At 39.3% G+C, this 15,536-nt stretch overlaps 1 protein-coding gene across 3 annotated transcripts in view; it reads left to right on the top strand.

Annotated features, from left to right (window-relative positions):
* The window catches only part of iqca1 (IQ motif containing with AAA domain 1), a 51,979-nt gene that overhangs the window by 8,883 nt on the left and 27,560 nt on the right, over window positions 1–15,536 (top strand). For all 3 annotated transcript variants that reach the window (XM_053684331.1, XM_017481864.3, XM_047159001.2), the window contains 3 exons: window positions 5,823–5,907; window positions 6,172–6,309; window positions 10,252–10,330. In XM_053684331.1, coding sequence (XP_053540306.1) covers window positions 5,823–5,907; window positions 6,172–6,309; window positions 10,252–10,330 — 302 coding nt within the window. The remainder of the gene's footprint in view (window positions 1–5,822; window positions 5,908–6,171; window positions 6,310–10,251; window positions 10,331–15,536) is intronic.

Here is a 15,536-nt window from a genome sequence, read left to right as displayed (position 1 = left end):
AAAGGAAGAACATCTAAAACTCCACACAGACAGTAATTCAAGCTCAGGACTGAAGCAGGGACCATGGAGCTATAATGCTGGCAATGCTACCCACTGTACCACCGGGCCCCCCAGTGTTTAGTAATTTACAGTTATATTGTTGGGCAGAACTGTACACTGAGCAGCAGGTAGTGTTTCCATCTCACAGCTCTTGGGTTCTGGGTTCAAAGTCTGTGTGGATTTCCTCCGGATTCTCCAGTTTCCTCCAACTTTTGGTCACAGAGTTTAATGTTAGGTTTGGATTTAGTTGTAGACATTGAATTAATTAGCTGCGATAATAATTATGTCAATGGAAGGTCCTCACAAAGATAGTAAAAGATAGCGTGTGTGTGTGTGTGTGTGCGTGTGTATGTGGTGCCTTATGAAGAAATATGATACCTTCAGGATCCAGGATGTATTCATACTTTGCACCCATTGTTCCCAGGATAGAGTCTATCCACCTGACCCTGATCGCGATAAAGCGGTTACTGAAGATGAATGAATAGAGTATAAACTACAGACGTCCACACAATACGATATGACTTCAATTCTTACAGCAACAATTTTATATTTGATTATACTGAAACTGGTACAGCACGTTTGCCTTGTAGTTCTGGGGTTGGGGGTTTGATTCCAGCCTCCGTCTTGTGTGTGCAGAGTTTGCATGTTCTCCCCATGCTTAGTTTCCTCCAGGTACTCCGGTTTCCTCCCCCAGTCCAAAGACATGCGTTGTAGGTTCATTGGTATTTCCAAATTGTCCGTAGTGTGTGTGTGTGTGATTGTGCCCTATGATGGGTTGTTACCCCGTCCAGGGTGTCCTCTGCCTCGTGCCCCAAGTCCCCTGAGATAAGCTCTAGGCTCCCCATGACCCTGTGTAGGATAAGTGGTAAAGAAAATGGATGGATGGAATGAATCTGGTATGATGTCATTTTGATTCAACATTTGATGATACAATGGGGGAACTAAGTATTGAAAATGTTTTCAGTAAATATATTTCCAATGAGGTTATTCACATGAAATTTTCACCAGACTTTGGTATTAACTCAAGAGATCCACACATATAAAGAATTCCAACATTAAAGTCCATAAATGAAGTTATGTGTAATAAAGCGGAATGACACGGGAAAAAAGTACTGAACACGCTAACTGAAACGTATTTAACACTTAGTGGAGAAGCCTTTGTTTGTAATGACGCTTCAAGACGCTTCCTGTATGAAGAAATTAATTATCCGCAGTATTCAGGTGTGATTTTGGCTCCTTCTACTAAACATATTGTCTTTAAATCTTGTTCGATTGGATTCAACTCAGGTGATTGACTGGGCCATTCTAACACCTTGAATAACCTCATTGGAAATATATTCACTGAAAAAAAATGTTGAAGCATTCAATACTTATTTCCCCCACTGTAAGTAACCACTGATCAATGTGACCAACTTTGTTCAGAATCTGGGATAGGCCTAGTGTCAATTTGCGACTGCGGTTGATATAGAGAAGGACTATTTTAAGTATCAGAGTTACGGACAAATCATCTTGTGAGCCTATTTACACATCACCTATTACCTTTTCGATGATAGTTGATTTATAATCCATTATCAATTATAATTTATCATTTAAATATAACTGATTTATAATTGTTGCCACAATTCATTTCAATCCATGCCTTTTAGATTAAAATATCAATCCTGTTAATCCCCTAATTGATCATTAGTGAGAAAAGCATTACTGTAAAAGGTAAACATTACTGTAAAAAGATAATACTACAGTATATGTGGGTTAATTTTTTATTGTTAATTGTTAGTGCTCAACAATGCCTGTTTCAGTAGTTCTGTAGCTGTACATATCAAATAGTCTTTTCTCATACACTATTAGGCCTTGTCTCCTTTAGCTAATCCACTAATTTGTTCGCATGCTCCAGTGCTCTTCATTCACTAGGGATTTGCATTGCGTCTCTGCTCAGGCCATGCATTATCTTGCTCCAATTGTGTTGTGCATTCCTCATTTGTTTTGTCTTTGCTTCTTTTGCTTGGAGGCTGGAATGTAATCCATAGTGGCGGCAGTCTCATTTAGCTTTTATGCTAGGCTAAGGCTTATGCTTGGTCAGCTCGTGTAGGCAATTCAGTGTTGTGCCAAGCTGATTAGCACATTCCTAGCTGATTTACGACCAGCCACTGAATGTTGTTGCCCTTTAGTGTAGAGACTAAGGTCATAAGTCATCTCCATTGGACCTCACAGGGAAGTGTTGTCTCTGTGGGCCTTTAGCAGCACCCATCCACCATGACCTTTCTGGACTTGAAGTGCTTATACAAGCAATGTATGTGTGACGTTGGGTCAGGTGAAGCGTGTAGGTTTGGTATTGGTTTTCAGGCACTGATGAAGGGAGACAAAGTAAAACTGTTTGACAGATGGAGGATTACTGAAAACATGGCTGCCGAGGAACGCACGGGCAAACTGTGGAAAAGTTTAAAGCATGAACAATTGTCACCCGTCTACAAGATCTTATCTCTCATAGTGCCAGAAATCAAAGTGGTTAGAGGCACGTCTTAGCTGAGCTGTTGGCTTCATTGAAGAGCAGTGACAGTTAAATATTTGCGTTACTGTAAAATGTGACATTACATTTCTTTTATCCAAAGTGACTTACAAATGAGGAAATACAAGCAAAGCGATATATCAAGCAGAGAACAATACAAGTAGTGCTACCGTACAAGATTCACTTATTACCTCACTTATTATCACTTACGTTATAGCAACTATAAACAGTAATTCCCTTACCATTATCTCTCTGCACTCTCTCTTGAAAAATTGCAGCTTATCGTGTTATTGAGAAACTGGAAAGTACAATCTTCTCTGTCCTGGAGGTAAAACTATAGCTTTACCTCTGACTGTTACAAAACGTTGACACTGAAGACGCCTTCTTTAAATGCTAAATATATATCTCCTTACAGAAAACGGCGGCATATCCGCGATTACATGCTTTTTTAAATATCAATGGCGAATATTATTCACACATTTGTTATTCGATTAAATTATGTGGATCTTCCACTATACAAGTCCCTGTAAATTAGCCGTTACTATAGAAATGATATTAGAATTAAATTATTAGAACGAGTGCATTGATATGAACTCGTGATTTAAATTATAGTGAGCAATAGAGCTGTTGCTATAGAAAATTAATCAACACTTTCTGACCAGTCAGATTCAAGCATTCAAGAGCACTTTGGTTAGAAAAAATATATTTATCCAGTGGTGATATGAGTTTCAGAGATATTTAGCATGGAGTTGTTTCCTATCAGCCTGTAGGAGCTCTTGAACATTTTTCTCTGAACGGTTAATACCTAATAATGCAGTTAACACCTGCAAGGCCAGTAGTTGTTTGTTCATAGCTGTACTCAAGTGCATTTTCAGCCATAATTGCTAGAAAATTGTTAACATGAGTAACAAGCTAGAGAACTCATAACCAGTAAACTTACTGTACAGTGCATTCAGAAAGTATTCTGAAATATCACGTTTGCATACAGTACATATTCAGAACCTCAGTCCCTGTCTTGTGCAAAATTGCGATCCCATTTCTATTTATCATCCTTGAGATGTTTCTACAACTTGATTAAAGTTCACCTGTGGTACATTCAGTTGATTAGACATGATTTGGGAAAGCATTCCTTTGTCAATATAATGCTCTACAGCTGACTGTATATATGAGCAACAAAACAACCAACAAGGTCAAAGGAATTCTCCATGGACCTCCGAGACAATATTGTGTCCATTTTCTGTACCACTTATCCCAGGGGACTTGGGGTCCATGGTGGGGGACACCCTGGATGGGGTGATCAGTGAAATGTACTGAGATTTTTCTACAGCCTTGAAGGTTCCTGATGCTTCCTATAACTAGCCACCCAGCCAAACTCAGCAAACAGGGAGAAGAGATGTATATGGTGGGCCGTGTATGGAGATGGGAGAACCTTCCAGAAGGACAATCATCTCTGCAGCACTGTACTATTCTACTTAGGCCTTTAAGTTAGAGCAGCAAGACATTAGTCAAGGCACATGACTACTTAATTGGAGTTCAAAAGGGCACTTAAAAGAGAAACAAGATTCCATTGTTTGACAAAACCAAGATTGAAAACTTTGGCCTGAATGCATCGTTTTACATGTCTTATATAGGAAATTAGGCGCTGCTTGTCACCTGGACAATTCCAGCCCTACATTACAGCACTGTGGTGGTAGCCTTATGCTGTGGAAATGTTTCTCAGCAGTAGGTACTGGGAAGTTTGTCGGGTTAGAGAGAAAGATAAACAGATCAAATACCAGAGACGTTATTGAGGAAATCCTGTTCAAGAGCACTCAGGACCTGAGAATGGGGTGAAGGCTTACCTCCAAACATGACAATGACCTGAAACACACAGCCGATATAACGCAGACGTTATATTGTCCAGACTTGAACCCAACTGAATAACTGAATAAGACCTGAAAAATAGGTCGTACAATTGTGCTCCCTGTTCTAGCTGAGAGTGGTGAAGTAGTTCTGAAAAGATTAATGGGGAAAAATACAGGTATGTCATGCTTGAGCATCATACTCATGATTATTTAAAGCTGTTAAATTTTCTGCTGAGGTCATTTAACAAAATAATGAGGGTTTGTTACAGTATATTTCAGTTTGGAATGCTTTCAGAATGAATAGTGATTTGACTATTCAGCATTCTAGCACTGTTACTGTAAATACATTTCACTTCCGTTTTAAATATACCAGATGTAGTTCATGCTCAACTTAGCTATCTGGTACTGTACATTTAATTAAACTGTGTTGTTCTTGTTCTGCTTGAAAGCCTCACCAGGAATCGAATCAATAAACCACAAATAGATTGCGATCACTTTACTTTTTGTAAAATGAATCCAGTTATTGATCCAGCCACTGCAGAGTAAATCCAGTAGAGCTCATTTATACGTCCTCCAGCTGTGACCCTGCTCTCAGTATGTGACGTGAGGTGCAGCCAGTCTGCTTCTGATTAATTTAAGCAGAAGTGAGAGCCGAGACTGACGTTTTTAGCTTGCTACTCTAAACCTGACGGAGATCCCCTGAGAACCAAAGTTAGATCTGGCTAATGTAACCTCATCATGTGAGAGGTTTACAGTTCCAGTATGACCATTTTGCCCTTGTTCCTAGTTCTTGAGAGATGTTTAATTGATTCATTTGAAAGTAAATAAAGGAAGCTAGTATTTTTCATTCAGAAAAATCTTTGGGTTAATTCTATTACAGGCTCTGAGTTAGAATTTTTTTTTTCTCCCCATAATGGGAGGTTAATCAGATGAGACCTCTCTTTACAAATGGGAATGAGTAATTAAAATGGCCAGTTGCAGGATATTGCAGATGATGTTGATATTGAACATGGACATTTTCTCCGAGACAAAAAAAAAATTTTTGCTGTCTTTTGGGTACATTTTTGGCTTTCTGAAAAAAGCCAGAAAGAATGTGCAGAAAGAAGCCAGAAAGAATGCACTACTGAGAATGAGCTCTACGATTTTCTTTTTCCTGGGATTTCCTGGGAGTTCTTGGATTTAATGGAGGCTTATTAGAAGAGGCCTTTCTTATTTTTGTAATTAGCATGGTCACTTGGAGGTTAGAGTTTATTGTGTATGTAAGGAACGAGACTTTGCTCCGATGGTTTTAGTGAAATGGATAGAAAACAAGAAGAAAACAAAAAAAAACCTCCGTCAGTGCTGATGAATGTCTCGCTTCATGGTAAAGGCTTTTGCTTAGTGCTTTGTAACTAGAGAACACAGTAAAATGTAATCTCTGTTTTGTGCTACAGAGATGCCACGGGAAAGTTTCCTGATTTCCCAAGCAGTGAGGATGGCGGATCAGCTTCCATATTTGCTCAGAAGACACCGGAGGAGGTCTCAGACACACACACACACACACACACACACACACACACACACACACACATGCAATTACCATATCTGTAACAACAGGACTCAGTATAGGACATGAAAAGCTACCCATTAATGCTATTCTGATCTATGTAATGTTAAAAAATAATATAAGATTAGGGACATTCACAGATCTCCATGAAATATGACTGACTGAGGTGATTTAATCTGACATTTCCTAGTATGGGTGTAATACAAGTTTATTTAAGTGCATTACTTACTGTGCAGGTTGCTGCTGAACTAGCCACTAAACAACAAGAGAAGGAGAAGAAGTCTAAGGGGAAGAAAGGTCCAAATGCTGTAAAAGACAAGAAGAAAGACAAGAAGGGGAAGAGTAAAGGCAAAGGCGGGAACGCTGATACAGCGGTAAGGTCGTGAACTGATAAAAATGAAAAGAATATATAACAGAACCCCTGATTATGGATCCATATCTAAGAGTTAGATGATGCTGATTTAGAGCATGCATTAATGTCGAATGTCTTTAGTGGTGGTGACAAATTGAGCCTTCAGGAATCGCAAAGGCCAAATCACACAGCTGGCATTCACATGCTCAGTGGGAGAACATTTACTCTTCCCCTTTTTAGAATGCTTTTCCCAAAGTCTTCTTAAGTCTCCCTAGTAACCTCACTGGCTTGAATGATTTGAATTCAAGTGAACTTTTACTTCTGCTTTTCACACAGAAAGTTTAATGTGTATTTAAGTGACGTGAACTTATTGTGGGAACGGTTTATGCGTCATCATTTTTATTAGGATCTGTAGTGTACAACTGACCGTGCAGTACACTTCTCAGTGGCAACTACAAGTTCGAAGATAACAAAGGCATGACTTTCCAGTCGTTACTTTTATCGCAGTGTGCTCAGGTATGATGGATTGTTGCCGTAGGTTTCCAGTAGTACAATTGCAGCTGTGTACAAAACGGAACAGAAATATTATGCTGTGCTCTCACGCACAGCTAGAGGCATATAAAATACCAATCTTGAAGGAAAGAATGTTAATTCTTTAGCCTGAGGCCAGGATGTCGAGGATGTTTATTCTTGAAGCTTCACTCGGCTGTCTCAGGAAATATTTCTGACCCCAACAAGGCGTGTCTCCAGTCTCACTCCTGATAACCTGTTACCCTGTTCATTCTTAACTCCTTCCTACTGACCAAGGACATGCAGTACTGTGAAAAATATTAGCCCCCCATCCTGATTTCTTCTGTTTTTGTGTATATCTCAAACTAAATTGTTTCAGAAATTAAAACAAAATCTAAGATAAAACAAAGGCAACCTTAGTAAACACAAAAAATAAACATAGAAAATTTTATTGAATGGTAAATGGTCTGCACTTTTATAGCGCTTTTTTAACCTTAGCGGTTCCAAAACTCTTTACACTGTGTCTCATTAACACACTCTCATACACCAATGGTAGCAAAGCCGCCATGCAAGGCGCTAACTTGGAATCAAGAGCAACTTGGGGTTCAGTGTCTTGCCCAAGGATACTTCTGCATGTGGGGTCATGTGGGCCAGGAATCGAACCGCCAAACCTACAATTAGTATACAGCCTGCTAATTCCCCAAATCTATGAAACTGCATTTATAATGGGGTTCAGCTGGCAACCAGCAGGCAACCAGGCCTGATTACTGCAAACCCTGTTCAATCAAATCAACACTTAAATAAAACCTTTTCAACAGCATGAAGTTGATTGAAAGAATTCCACAAAAAGAACATTATACCTACGGTCAAGCATGGTGGTGGAGGTGTGATGGTGTGGGGATGGTTTGCTGCTTCAGAGCCTGGGCAACTTGCAGTAACTGAGGGAAGCATGAATTCTACCCTCTACCAGAAAATCCTAAAGGAGAATGTCCGGTATTCAGTCCATAAATTGAAACTCAAGCTTAACTGGATTATGCAGTAAAACAACGATCCAAAGCATAGGAGTAAATGCTAATCCTAGAAGTAAGTGAAAGACTGATCTCTAGTTATCGGAAGCGTTTGGCTGCAGTTATTACTGCTGAAGTTGGCACAACCAGATTTTAAGTTTAAGAGGGCAATAAGTTTTTCACATGGATGATAGTTGATAGCAAATTTTTTTGCTTCAATAAAAAAAAAAAAATTATTGTGTGTTTACTCATTGTTGCCTTTGTTTTATGTTGTATTTCATTCGAAGATATAAGATATACAGTACACAAAAACAGAAGAAATCAGGTTGGGGGCAAATACTTTTACATAGCACTTTAGCTCATTGATTTCAACTGCGCACACAGATGTAATGAAAACAGTGCATTTAGGGGACAGTGAATATTTAGAGACTACTATGTTTTGGGGGTTTTTTTTAGAGGACCAATGTCGGAGTACACAAAGTCTATTCCACACAGTAGTCAGATTTAAACTGTGTTTAAAATAAAACACACTCTCCATATTAACAAAGAATAGTCTTTGTTTGTTTGGAATTTTTTTTTATTTTGAATTCCAATTTTGTTTTTTCAGAACAAAGATCCTGTACAAAATCCCTGTAATAGAATACAGTATGATTTTTTAGAAATTACTTAAAATTGTGGTTTAGAGAAATTACAGCAAATACAAAGTGCTTAATACATGTTCCATGCTAAACCCAAAGAGAACTATAGTTATATTTTATATAAAGTTACAGTTCTTGTTCTTATAGCTCATATTTGCAGTGCACACTGTTTATGTTTTTTGTTTTGCAGCTGTGTCGTCTTATTATTTTTTCTCCTAACAGATCCAAAAATTCCAGTATAATTGGTCCACACAGACAAACATATATGCTAATGCAGAATCTGAACAGCTTCCACTACACTGTAAAACCGGATAGTTCATTTACCTAAAAAAAAAAAAAAATTGAAATCAAATTTTTTAAGCCAAATACACTTAAATATAACAAAAATTCATTTTAAATGACAAAGTTTTAGGTAAATTTTGGTTATATTTAAGTGTATTTGGCTTACAGAAATTGATTTATCAAAATTTTTTTAGTTAAATGGTTTCACAATGTAGCAGCCCACAGATACAATTCATCTGCAAATTCTTTTTCCAATTTGGATTTTTTATTTTTTTTCCAGGAAGCTGCCACATATCATGCAATCTAAACATTTTAAGTGCTCTAAATCCTTCCTAGTATATCTACAAGCGTTCATTCTTGGAGCACCGAATCTGGACTGTTGTACTAATACCGATCGTGGCTAACTGCAAAGCAGTCGAGCATTACAAATACCCACTCAAAGTGATTGCTGTGTGCAGTTATAGAATAGAGCCTTTGTTCCGGGCTTTGGTTAATAAGAGCACCTGTTATTCTCATTACGGAACTGAGCTACTGATACCTGCAGCGGACTGATGTGAAAGGTCAAATTTGAGCCTCTTCAAAAATCAGCGCTTCCTGCTGAAAGCTGAGTGGGTCATTAGAGGGAATTTTCGTCAAAGCTCTCATAGTTACTCCATGAAGTTAGCTTCGGTTTTTAGTGCCTGCGACTGTGTAGAACCGAAGTGTTGTAATGTATTACTGATAGTTACAGCTCCAGTGCTCAAATGAGAGCCATCGTGTCTAGTAAAAACAGCATCAAGAGGGAATATAACAGTTTGTCTAGACTGGGTTTTACAGTATCGTTATATAGAACCCTTAACCAGCTGTTTCAATTTAATTAAACTTAAGACAGTAATTTGTTTTCTTGCTAACCAAGCTCTACAGTAAAGCCTGCTAGATCCATAAGGAAATGCCCTGCCTCATGCCATGACCACATCCATGCATCACAGGGATGTATTAAAGAGCACTTAAGATTCTTCTATATTTCCAGAGAGATTTTTGCCTCTATTGGGACCCATTAACTGCTAATGGAGAAATGTGTTTAAAAGCAGAGCAGTCATAAAACAAAGTGTGTCAGGATGCCTTATACCTTGTGAAAACACAATGCTGCTCCTGAACGGAGACACGCTCCACAACCCGGCTCCGGGTAACCTGCAAAACAAACATTTGTCCGAGTGTATGGGGACAGTGATTAGTTTTAATGTGCGACCCCCAACTGGGGGAAGGAAAACATGGGCAGTTGTAAATCACACTCACAGTATTACGCCCTGCTCCCCTACTAGTGATCGAAATCATTAACCCAGTGACTCTGTGTATCACAGCGCACCAGCATATCGCACCCCGGCTTTGATCTCTGCTCCTTTCAGCAGAAGTATCCATAACTCGCCTTCAAATGTCCCCAATAACTCTCAAAGGCCTTCTCTATTTCTAATGTTAGGTTTCAGCACACCATGAATGTGGTAATGGATGAAATTGCCGAAATACAGAGAGTGCTTGTGTGTTTTGCAGGAGGAGGAGGAGGAGGGATGGAAGATGAGCCCCAGTAACTTCCTGCCAACTGTGGTTGAAGGAGCTAAGATATACAGAGGTAAGTGATGGAAATGGGGTGTACAGTTTTCAGTTAATGTACCAATGTTCCACTGTATTTTTACTTTAGACAAATGGACACTTTTTTTTAGTAATACCTACACTCATTGGTCATTTTATGAGGTCTACCTACCTACATATATAGTAAGTGTTATATACAGTACAAGTATGAATATTAGTCCTATACCTCATCCATCAAAGCAGAAGAAACACCGAAAGACAAAAGGGGACAAAATATTATATGAAAGTGGTAGTCTATGTGGCATGGATATTGCTTCGGGGATCCTGTTGAAAAATCCAGCTTGGTGTGAGAAACTACCAGCTGCCAAAACACAGACTGACTTGGCCAAGCCAATAGAAAGGAAACAGTTTCTGAATTACTGCTACAAAATCTACACAGTAGACTTAACAGTAAGGCGATTTGAAAATCTCAACCATTTACTGATCAGTTTAGTAATAGGGATTGGTCTACCATTTTGACCAGCTCAGCCTGTATTTTGGCAGCTGGACAGACCTAGTTGGATTTTTCATAGTGACAGCAGTGTTGTAGTGTTGTTGGGATTGACTACCCACTTTATTAGACACATCTACCTTGTTTTCTACAGTTCATTCTTTCCATACACAGTGTGTGCTAATCATCTAGGCCTAACAGGTGTGTCCGTGCCAGTTTCTCACCACAAGCCTGTAAGTTATCATTAAGCTATCCAAAATAGCAGCAACACTGTTATGTCTGATACACTCATGCCAGTGAAAAACACTTCCATATCAGTGTCACTATTGTGCTGAGAATGGCCCACTTCCAAAATAACTGGTCAGCTGTCCATTGATCAACAGGGGTGAGGGGGGGCTGACACATTGTAAGTATCAGCAGATGGGCCACAGTCAATAAACTGCGTACCAGCAATATGAACCAATATTATAGGTTTACTTAATCAAGTGGCCATTGAGTATACAATATATTAGAAATAATGTAGGAATCACTGCCTTCTTTGGAATTAGTCAATCAAATTCAGGGGTAATTCGGGGGTAATCGCTGTTCAGCACTTTCTGTCTTAGAACACAGACAGAAAACAACTAAACTTGGGTTACTTCCCAATTACTTACTACACTGGTTAAAACTGCACATCTCAAGCCATTATTATGTAAGTTATGTACTATATTAGATTTGATTGAATGTTGTTGTTTTTTTAAATAATTTATTTGTGGTTTATGAATGAAGACAGCACCAGAGTCCACAGTTTTGGGCTAAGCTAAATTGCCCATAGGTGCGAATGAGTGTACGAATATGTGTCTGCATGGTGACCTATGATGGACTTGTGTCCCAACCAGGGTTTATTCCCACCTTTCCCCAGAGACTATGGATCTGATGTGAACCTGAACCAGATACAGCAGTTACTGAAGATGAATGAATGAATAAATGAACGAATGTGTGGCCAGTTTCATTCATACATAAAGTCAGTATTCAGTAACAAGTCAGAATTATATGTGCACGGGGTCACTAGGCGAGTGTGTCTATCATTTCTGAGGGCAGGTGTGTTTAAAATACAGTACAGTACAGCCTGATTATATGGCTCTATTCAGAGATGGGGAAAAGGAGCAATCTTGAGCATTCTCTCACCTACATAAAGCATCTCTTATTCTCTCATTCTCTCTTTTCTGTCTTCCAGAGATAAAACACTAGGCATAACACTTGGACACCGCGACTGGAGTCTGTATCTCCTCGCACTGATACAGAGTGCAGTCATTTATCAGAAAACACCTGCTTACTAAACTCACCCACAAGTTATAGCATATTTAATTTTTTTAAACTTAAAGTCACAGAAATAAGTCATGCACAATAGTGTCTGTGGGTGAAGTATCTACAGCACCACAGGTTAATGTTAATGAGAAGTGTTACTATATGTCTAACTGTTTTAGCTCAGAAAAATCTGTAGTTCCCTGCTGATCCATCAACAATCCATCAGCTGCATAAACTTCATGCTGTCTGGCCAAAAGTCTAATTAAAATGCCTGGGCCCCAGGGTTCTTCTTCTAAGATCCATATCTTTGTGTGTTTTTGTCAGACAGCCAGAGACTTTCTATGGTACGGTGAATGCAAAATCAATATAACTACCTCCTAACCCCTCGACAGCATGAACGTGTTTCTGTAATGAAGCTCTACTTTCTGTTTGACTTTAGCAGGAAGTGAGTATCCAAGGTCGTGCTTCTGTAACCCAATGATCCGTGCTGACAGGAGGGAAAGCTGGACCTCCACAAATCTCATGTGCAAGTGTGTGTATACATGAATGTGTCAATGGGGAGCAATTGGTGCAGCAGTGAGAGGGAAGTCAGAGTTTAATCAAGACCAAGTCAAAATCCAATAAGTGTCCCATCTCCTGGATTTTTCACTGGAGCATTTCTGAAAAGTAAACCTTTCTTCCTGATCCCCGGGCTCTGCATACAGCCCATACCTTTCTGATACAAAAACCAAGAAAGGTTGCTGTTAATCCAAATATATCCATAACTAGAGTTCATCCCGTCAGGCGTTATCATTGTTAGAATGTGAAAAGTTCTAGGTTCAAGCTCTCTTATCGTAGCACAGCTCATCCATCTTCTCCTGGCCTGTCTATCAGAAGAATGAGGGTTAGGGTGAGAACCTGTTTTGGGTCAACCATCACCTCCTCCTTTTCCTTTCCTCTCCTAAATTCCTTCCTCAGAACTGCAATCTATCTCCTCTTGCTTTAACACCACCACTCACCTGTAGACCTGTAGGCCTGGACAGAACAGACCTATGACACAGACATAATTGACACAACATGTTTCTGCATTTTGCTGATTTACACTTTTAGAACAGCTCGTCCCACAAGAACCTTAGGAATCACAGATTGAAATCAGTCAACGTTTTAAAAAATAAATAAATTTTAAAAATCACACAGGCTCACTTTATAAGAGAGTCTTATTAGTCTGTTCGTGGGGTTAGGTTACACTTTTTGTGCATGAATACATGCATGTCGGTGAATCTGAAAATCAAAAACGATGCCATGAGGCACAGCTGCATAGCATCTGCCCCTTTCGCTGTCATCACTGTTGGCTAAGCTAATGGAGATTTAGATGTGCACTTATATAGCTGAGTGTGCTAGGGTAAGGGGTTTCAACAGCTCTGGTAATAACAGATGAAACATTCTTTGATGTGGTCATTGATGCTTCGTCTTCATTTGTGGCTGTATGTTTGTGTATGTAGGGTAGGCATAGGAGCAGTTAGATACAATGAAAAACGCACATAAGAATGGTGAAACGAGCGTGTGTATCAGTGGTGAACAGGTCATTTTTGCTCTAAGCATTCTGTGCATTCTATACTATTATTAGCAAAAACAAATTTAAATCCAATATGTCATGGTGTGAATATCTTAAATTATGCCGTTTTAACACAAACCCTTCATAAAATAAAATGGTCTCTGGCATTCAGCAACCAAACATAAACACTAATAAAAAGTTCAAGAGCCTTATTACAACCTCTTAAATCCCAATTTAGAACAGATACTGTAACCATAATGCTTTAGATCCACTTTGGCAGTGTTTGCACAATTCTCCTCTTAGTCATTCTTCAATGTCTAAGGAATAAAACAGGATGGGGTAAAGCGAGGGAACATTACCACCCCAAACTTCATTCTTTTTCTATAATAGTACATCCATCCATCCATCTTCTATATCGCTTATCCTTCCTTCAGGGTCACGGGGGAACCTGGAGCCTATCCCAGGGAGCATGGGGTACAAGGCGGGGTACACCCTGGACAGGGTGCCAATCCATCACAGGGCACAATCACATACACACTCACACACCCATTCATACACTACGGACACTTTAGACACGGCAATCAGACTACCATGCATGTGTTTGGACTGGGGGAGGAAACCGGAGTACCCGGAGGAAACCCCCGCAGCACGGGGAGAACATGCAAACTCCGCACACACAGGGCCACGGTGGGAACCCCCGACCCTGGAGGTGTGAGGCGCACGTACTGACCACTAAGCCACCGTTATAAAAGCACATTCAGAATTGTTTAATTCCTTTTATACTACAGTACTTTGCCACTCATTAAATTTTTTAATAAACATCATGATTTTTAACCATGTATAATTACCTTTAATGTTGTGGAACAGCTGTGAAACAGGATGGTTTCTGTGTTGATGTTGCACAAGGCAGAAGCCAAGTGCATTATTTTTGTATAACAGCACAGTCTTGAGTGTGTTATGTGTTCTGCTTATACCACAGTGATTTGCCAAGAATTACAATGTTTAATTTATTAACGAATGACACATTGCGCATTTTTAAAGTTTATAGTTAGGTTTAATGTTGTGGAATGCCCATGAGACAAGTTAGTTGCTGTTCTCACCTACAGACCAAAAGTATTGGGTTTGAGATCAAACGATGAATATGAGATGACAGATCAGAATTTTGGGTTTAGTTTAGTTATATTTACACCTAGATGTGTTAAACAGTTTAGAACATGGTGCCTTTTGTGGCAGACCACCCAATTTTTAGGTTAGCAAAAGTATAGGAACAGACAGTCTTAAAGTAAATAACACTTAATATTTGGTTGCATATCCTTTGCTCACAATAACTGCATCAAGCCTGTGACCCACTGATATCACCGATCTGTTGCATTCTTTTTTTGGTGATGCTTTTCCAGACTTGTACCACAGCTTCTTTCAGTTGTTGTTTGTTTTGGGGGTTTCTCCTTTCAGTCTCTTCTTCATGAGGTCAAATGCTGCTCAATCGGGTTAAAGTCTGGTGATTGATTTGGCAAGTCTAAAAACCTTCCACTTTTCACCTGATGAAGTCCTTTGTTGGGTTGGCAGTATGTTTTTGGTCATTTGGTCAAATGTAGACTTCTGGATTCATTCTGCTGCTACCATCATGAGTTACATCATCAATAAAGATTAGTGATCCTTGTCCAGAAGCAGCCATGCAAGCCCAAGCCGTGACACTACGTCCACTGTGCTTGACCGATGAGCTCATATGTTTTGAATCATGAGCAGATCCTTTCTTTCTCCACACTTTGGCCTTTCCATCACTTTGGTAGAGGTTCATCTTGGTTCCAGAACTGTTGTGGCTCATCTCTGTGTTTCTTTATGAATTCCAATCTGGCTTTCTGATTCTTACTGCTGATGAGTGGTTTGCATCTTGTGGTATGTCCTCTATATTTCTGCACTCAAAGTCTTCTTCAA

The sequence above is a fragment of the Ictalurus punctatus genome, chromosome 12 (assembly GCF_001660625.3).
Source record: "Ictalurus punctatus breed USDA103 chromosome 12, Coco_2.0, whole genome shotgun sequence".
NCBI classification, from domain to species: domain Eukaryota; kingdom Metazoa; phylum Chordata; class Actinopteri; order Siluriformes; family Ictaluridae; genus Ictalurus; species Ictalurus punctatus.
This window is presented reverse-complemented; position numbering and strand designations above follow the sequence as displayed.